Here is a 7,510-nt window from a genome sequence, read left to right on the forward strand (position 1 = left end):
GTAATTTTTTTTTCAAATCGTAGTTCTCGGAAAGATAATTGATTTGAAAAAAAAATTATCATTTTCTGAACTCGTAGACACGAGTTATAGCCTCTTAAAGTTTTCCAAAACATAAAATTGGGTATTTCGGGCAAAAATCGAAACTTCAAGGGCACCACGTGCATTTTCCCTTTATTTTTTTACACAAAGACTAAAGAGAAATAGATGTACCACTTGTGGTCATAGTTAATGGATGCCAAATTGCCAATTGCCAAGTGTACAATAGTAAATAGGGTTGAAACAAAATTTCCGATACAAATTTTTTATCCGAATCCGATCTGAAAGATGAATATATGGATACCAGTGAAATTGGATATATGATCTGGTTTTTCCCGGTAAATTGAATCGGAGGTGGATTAAAAAAATTTAAAATTGGATATCCGAATATTATCTGAAATTTTAAAAGCATTAATAAAAAGAAAAAAACGTAGGCAAATTGACAAAGTCAATGCTCAATATAAGAATTTTTCTATCTTGCGGATTTAAAAGCATTAATAAATGCAAATTTTAAAAGCATTAATAAATTGAAAAAAACGTAGGCAATTTGACAAATCACAAAACAAAACTACACTGTTAAGACACGAACCTGAAACGTCACTCTCTGAAACCCTCACAACTTTGCGGATTTTATAATAATAATTAATGCTTCTTTGATATTTGAGCGTTATCATGTAAACTTGGCAGTTTTAAAACTTATAAATTATGCGATCGAGGTCGTTATCATATATAAAGTACACATATCTTCTTTTTAGTGGTGTGTAAAATGCCAAATGGACTGAATTGTTTTTGAGAGACAATTTTTCTTTTTGTATATAAACCAGACTGGGATTTTGAAATCCGGATACCAGATTTTTGGATATCCGAATATTCAAATCCGGATCTGGAACAAAAACCCGAATGATTGTAAAACAATAGAAACTCGACCCGAACAAATAAATATTCTATGAAGTCCCGGCAGTAACATATTCGCAGTTTATCTGAATTCTCTCTTTCTCCATCTCCAATATTCTATCTGCTATCTACAAAGACTCCCAGCAGTAAGCTTTCCTCTTTTTATCTTTAATTTGCTTTATTTCCTGCAAAAATTATGTGGAATAATTTGCCTACTGAAATCACTAATAACATCTTACATAGATTGCCTGTGAAAACCCTAATTAAATGCACTATTCTGTCCAAATCATTCCTCTCTTTAATCACCAGTCATGATTTTATCTCCACCCATATTGCACAATATGCCAATTCCCACTTGTTACTTCGTTATTTTACCAAAGACAAACAAGAAATTTACCGTTTTGATGCTGACGATGACACTTTTTCCGGCTTCCAAACTCAAGGCTTGCTTGTCCCTTTCCTTAATTATCCCGATAAGTGCTTTACTGTGGCGGGTTGTGTAAACGGTGTTCTTTGCTTAGTTAATGATTTTGGCATGGAAGGTACTCTTATTATACTTTGGAACCCTTCTATCAGGAAGTTTGTTCATGTTCCACGGCCTATAATTGTAGTTCAAAGTTATGGTCCGTATCAGTCTGTTTGTGGCTTCGGGTTTGATCCTATTTCGGTTGATTACAAGGTTGTTCGACTCGTACAACTGGATAGTGGTGATGGGCCAAGCTCGGAAACGCAAGTTGAGGTCTATAGTCTGAAATCCGGGTGCTGGAGGGTTATCGGTGTCGGTCCTTGCTACTCAATTAAGCAGTGCAGCACCGGGTATACCCCTCATTTCATTAATGGCTCTGTTTATTGGCTTGGCACGCCTTATGCGTTTCCAAATTGTGAAACTGTGCTCCTCAAATTTGATATGTCTACAGAGAGTTTCGAGACCATACAACTGCCTAGTATTTTACAAGACACCGGGTTAATATTTGGAGGGACCTCGGACTTTTTTATCAATGAGTATAATGGAAATTTAACTTTGATTAAGCGGAACTACAATGGTGAAATTAAGACTTGTAGTGCATGGCTTATGAAAGAAGATGGGGTCGTTAAATCTTGGACGAAGATGTTTGATTTCAGTATTGCTAAGTTACATCCATGTGGCATGCCAAGGACTTTTGGTTTTAAAAAGAATGGGGAAGTTATCATGGTGAAGGGTGGTCATGATATTTTTGCCCGACACGAAAGTGAGACTGTCATCGTTTCAACTGATCTAGTAACACACAGCATGACAACATTAAGCGACATACGTGTAGATTGTTTCTCATATTATTTGTCTACTTATGTAGAGACCATGGTATTGTTTAAGGAAGGAAAAGGAATTGAACAACAAACCACCCAGTTGGATTTGTTACAACTAAGAAAACATGATGATTTGATAGGGAAAAGAAACCCAGAGGAATGCATTACATAGTATAGGTAGGCCGAGTTTGCTTTTGGCGTCGGAAGTTACTCAAAATCGTTTAGTGTGGTGTTATGCTCAGTTTTGCGCCTTTGGGAAGGTCCTCCTTGTCTGGTCAGCATTCGGCAAGCGAACTTTCTCAAAATCGTTTAATCCTTTTGAAGACTTGAATGTAATTACACTATCAAACTTATGCTTTTACTCTACTTTTAATCGGAATATTAGTGCAATTGTTTGCTAACGACTTCTAGTTAAGTTTCTGTTTAAATTCAAGTTCCTAATTATTTTTGTCCATCATTAGAAGCCTGGTCAACAGGTACATGTTTGCGTGAAACCTGAGAGTTCCGCTAGAATATGATAGTCTACCCGGTTCTTCAAAGTACGAAGTAGTTATCTATTTTAACTGTAGTTGGGAACTGTTATTGCTCGTTATTGGTTCAGTGACTCCCATTTAGGCATTTAGCTTGTTTCCGCTAGCATTTTAGTGAGATTAGTTGTGTTTGATGTAGTTACGGTATACATTAGAATATTAGATGCCTATCTATTTTTTTGATAAATTTGTGGACATAATTATTCAGATTGTGTATGGGAATTTGTAGTGCTTGACCCAATTCTCATTGGGTCGTTAAGAAACGCCATTGTGGTATTAACACAATGGTATGGTCGTGTATATCTGAGCCCCCTTATTTTGCCGTTGACGGGAGCTTTTTAAGGAACTGGGTTAATATTATTGTATGCTAGATTTCTGTTATACCTTTCTTGAAGTGCGTCTGCTAGTGCAGTAGTGCTTTCATGGGTGAAGAGAATATTACTACATTAATCACTACTGTTTACTAAAATTGCTATACTTTTAGGAGTAAGTAAATTTTTGAGTCTGACATGGCATTTGTAAATTTTTGAGTCTGATTTCAATCTTCAGGTTAGGTAGATAGGTTTAAGATAGATATTTTAGTTTATTGGACAACTCTGTACCTTCACATGCTATACATACTGTTGGAAATTAGCTAATTGTTCATGGTTGATTATACTTAATTGCAGTTGCTGCAGATCAGAGATGAGAGACTGCTAATCTTTCTCAGTCCAACTCTATATATTATTCTCTAAGTTGTATCCAACTATAGATCCTCGGGACATGACATGAAACTTAATCGAGTCTGAGCTAACAACGTATATTCGTATTTGAAATATAATCCGAGTAACATACTAACATTTGGAAGATCAATAGAATGTTGAATTGTATTTCAGTAAACACCGCTCCTTTTTGTTTTTACCATTGTAGCATATCAGTAACAGAGGTAAACTGAGAGAGGTTAAGCAAAAGGTTTCCAAAACTGTTAGTGTATACTACATTGCCAGGTGTTTTATTTTTCAAGTTTAGATAGGAAGTTGAATGTAGTCAAACTATCAAACTCATGCTTTTACTCTATTTTTAACCCAGATATTACAGGGATTGTCAGCGCAGTTGTTTGCTAATGACTTCTAGTTAAGTTTCTGTTTAAATTCAAGTTCTCCTAATTATTGATGTCTGAGTGCTGCTAAAAAACAAAGTGAATCTAATTGCAGCAATTTGGGTTTGAGACTAACAGCAGTTCAAGTTTTTCTTCTGTCTTATCAAAGCATTGGAATTTTGCTCTGGAAACTGCTGAGCTCCGAGCGGTAATTTGAAACCCGCGCTAGGTCCATATTATTATAAGCTATTTAGGTATGTTACTCTTTCTTTCTGGGTGCAGTTTGATTACTTATGCTCATTGCAATTACTTAGGGTTTGATATTGTCTGTCATGTTAATAGCAACTGGATGCTCATTGCAATTACTTCTGAAATTGAAACAACTATGAAATATTTTTTACGAAATGACAGCAACCTTATTTAATAGATGTTGCGGAATCGTTTTGTCTCGAATAACTTGACTTGTCCCGAATAACCTTGCCCTAGACCTAAAGTTGCCGAACGTGACCCTTTCCAAATAACCTGACTCCAGACCTGAATTAGACCCGAGCGTGACTCGAAATCTGAATTGACCAGATCCGACCCATAGGAGGCCTAAACTTTGCTTCAGAATCTCTATGTTGTCGTACTGGGACTACATACGAATAACAACTAAAATTTCCCTTGTTGCATGTCATATGTAAAGAAACAACTCTACTATTTTTGTTAGTTTACCTAGAAAACAGTAGAAAATAAATACTGTCTTTTCTTGATTGCATTGCTGATTATCTGAGTAGTTGAACTAAACAAAAGATTGTACTATACCTACCATCCCAAATCCCAATCTTTGTTAGACTGTTTAACCTATTTTTGTACTCCCTTCATGAGAACAGGAGCACCAAGAAATAACTGAATCCTCTCTAATCTCTATTGAACAAGTTTGTTTTGTTCTAGCATGTTGAAAATTCCTCCTAATCAGGATTTTCACGTTTGTATTTTAAAGGACAAGTTAAAAAAAAAACACAATGAACTTGACGAGTCCTTACGGTTCATGGATCATCTGGGATTTGTTCCCGTTCGAGTAGGGTGGAACAAATAGAGTTACTATTGGTTTTAACCACGAGTTAGGTCTGATTGATTTCGGTCCACCAAATTTTCGAGTTCTATAGGGCCACGTTTCAAAAGTTTTGAATTAGGTTCCTCGGGTGAGGTTAACTTTTGCAAACTATGTTAATTAACATTATTACTACGAATAACAACTATACAATAATAATATTTTTGGGCGACTTCCATTTGTGACGAGATATGGATAAAGAAGTTTCACATTTTAATTTACTCTACATATTTCGAAGACCAAAACTATTGAGTCAAACATGAAATTTGTAATATTTGCAAAACTCATTTCGATCTTCAAGTTAATAGGCATGATTCTTGTTAAAGCGAAGTCTTATTTGTATAGGTAGTTTGAACAGAAATGGAGGGGGAGAAAAATGGAAGGACGATGTGATTTTATTTATTTGGTTAGCAAAACGAGTGATTTGAAGGAGAGGCAAAATGAATCATTTGATTTTCAAAGTAAAGTAAAATTTCTCCATATACGAACAAGCACTCGTGCTAAATATTTATAATCGAGGTCGAGTAACGTACGCTATAAATAGAATAGAGAAATGTGTTTTAGTAAACACCACTCCTTTTTCTTTTTACTATTCTAGCACATCACTAACACAGGTAAATTGAGAGACGTTAAACAAAAGGTTTCCAAAAACTGATAAAAGTTAAAACTTGTTTGATACTTGGAAACTGTTAGTGCAATGTCAGATGTTTATGTTTTCTCAAGTTTAGATAGGAAGTTGAACAATGTACGACCTACTTTTCACCAAACTCCTTAGTATATCATCTATATATAGACTTCATAACTCAGGTGTATTAACAACACATTCTCTAATAATACAAGCTTAATCGACTTCACTTTGATTTTCTGTTACACTACTTCAGTTATGGCTTCACGTTCTTATTTCCTGTTTCTAATGTTTGTTGTGATTTCCTGCTTCTCAAGCAGTAACACAAACATAGTGGCAGCTCGTCGCCTTTTAGATGCGCCCTTGCCTGAACTGCCCAAGATTACGGTGCCAGAGCTTCCTAAACCGGAGATTCCTGAGCTGCCAAAAATTACAGTGCCCGAGCTCCCTAAACCAGAGTTACCTGAACTGCCAAAGTTCGAGGTACCTCAACTACCTAAGTTCGAGGTGCCTGAACTTCCAAAAATCACGGTTCCTGAGTTCCCAAAGCCTGAGGTGCCTAAATTGCCTAACTTTGAGGCACCAAAGCTGCCAGTGTCCGAACTACCTAAGCTTGACGTGCATGAACTTCCCAAGCCAACGTTGCCTGAGCTTCCTAAGGTAGAAGTGCCCCAGCTGCCTAAGCCTGAGGTGCCTGAATTGCCCAAACCCGAAATTCCTGAGCTTCCCAAGCCAGAAGTGCCCGAGCTCCCTAAACCCGATCTTCATGAGCTTCCCAAGCCAGTAGTGCCTGAGCTCCCTAAACCCGATGTTCATGAGCTTCCCAAGCCAGTAGTCCCAGAGCTACCTAAGCCAGAAGTTCCTGAGCTTCCTAAGCCAGACGTTCCTGAATTGCCCAAGCTCAAAGTGCCTGAGCTCCCTAAAGCCGACCTACCCAAGGTCCCTGAATTACCAAAGCTGGAGGTGCCTGAACTCCCTAAGCCTGAGATTCCGGAGTTGCCCAAACCTGTTGTGCCCGAGCACCCTACTAAGCCATGAAATTAAGTATCCGTACACTATGGGTTTCATATATAACCTACTTCATGATGCTGAAATTCCATAAATAAGTTGATTTTGTATTACTACTGAGATTGTAATTTTTGTGTGATTTTAATATATTAAGCATCTGTGTTACTGATGTTTTTGTACATTTGTACCACATTTTCGGATATTTTGTCACCTTTTGCTGCTATCTCCTATCTGTGGTCGTAGTAATGAGGATAAGTTACTACTCGTAGTTACTATAAGAAAATGATGCCATAATTAATTAAGTAGGGTAACTACTAGTTCTGTTTTTAACAAGTAGTTTTAGTTTGACCATAAGCTAGAGCATGTCAAAAGCAGTACCAAAAGTATACACAATAAGGAATTTAGTGCGAAAATGAAACCAAAGAAGAAGAAAAAGCTACAATAGAACGATAATCTAGCAAAGATAACGACATAAGACAACATTAGCTTCGGAAACTACTAAGCTAACGCCCTTTTGCTGCATATAGCAATGCATATAATAACATCTCGAGCTACAGCCCTCCTAAGTCCTAACCGAGGGCTGATTCCATCCCTGATTATTTTGATCTTCAGTTTAGGTAGATAGGTTTAAGTTAGATGTGCATTATATTAATCTGGTTATAGTTAATGACTCTTGCTTGTGTAAGCTCCTAACTTATTATCAGATTTTAACAATGTAGTAACTAGTAGCTAGCTTCTTTAGGCAACTCTGTGAATTTATATGCTGTAATTAAGCTAATTATTCTTGGCTGATTACAGACTTAACTTGGACAATTCATTTTAGACCACAGCATATTTTTTCTGATAACAGTGTCCTTCGCTTGAACAAAAACCTGGTGTTAAATACTTATAATCGAGTCTCAGTAACATATGTTAATGTTAAGTTACAAAATCAGAGTAACATTTGGTACAAGTACAGTACA

At 36.6% G+C, this 7,510-nt stretch overlaps 2 protein-coding genes across 4 annotated transcripts; both read left to right on the forward strand.

The window, feature by feature from the left end:
* Positions 1-964: 964 nt before the first annotated feature.
* Positions 965-6,775, forward strand: LOC141599589 (F-box protein CPR1-like). 3 transcript variants are annotated; one of them, XM_074419658.1, is made up of 4 exons: positions 965-2,546; positions 3,813-4,076; positions 5,861-6,278; positions 6,325-6,775. In XM_074419658.1, exon 1 carries the CDS (start codon positions 1,127-1,129, stop codon positions 2,384-2,386), a length of 1,260 nt encoding a protein of 419 aa, XP_074275759.1. In that variant the 5' UTR covers positions 965-1,126; the 3' UTR covers positions 2,387-2,546; positions 3,813-4,076; positions 5,861-6,278; positions 6,325-6,775. The 3 variants fall into 3 exon arrangements, with proteins under 3 accessions (XP_074275759.1, XP_074275760.1, XP_074275757.1); XM_074419659.1 differs by having other exon boundaries at positions 3,938-4,076; XM_074419656.1 differs by having other exon boundaries at positions 965-4,076.
* LOC141599590 (uncharacterized) lies at positions 4,089-6,775 on the forward strand. The gene has a single exon (XM_074419660.1). It carries the CDS (start codon positions 5,799-5,801, stop codon positions 6,576-6,578), a length of 780 nt encoding a protein of 259 aa, XP_074275761.1. The 5' UTR covers positions 4,089-5,798; the 3' UTR covers positions 6,579-6,775.
* Positions 6,776-7,510: the final 735 nt, after the last annotated feature.

Source organism: Silene latifolia, chromosome 9, assembly GCF_048544455.1.
Source record: "Silene latifolia isolate original U9 population chromosome 9, ASM4854445v1, whole genome shotgun sequence".
Classification (NCBI taxonomy): Eukaryota; Viridiplantae; Streptophyta; class Magnoliopsida; order Caryophyllales; family Caryophyllaceae; genus Silene; species Silene latifolia.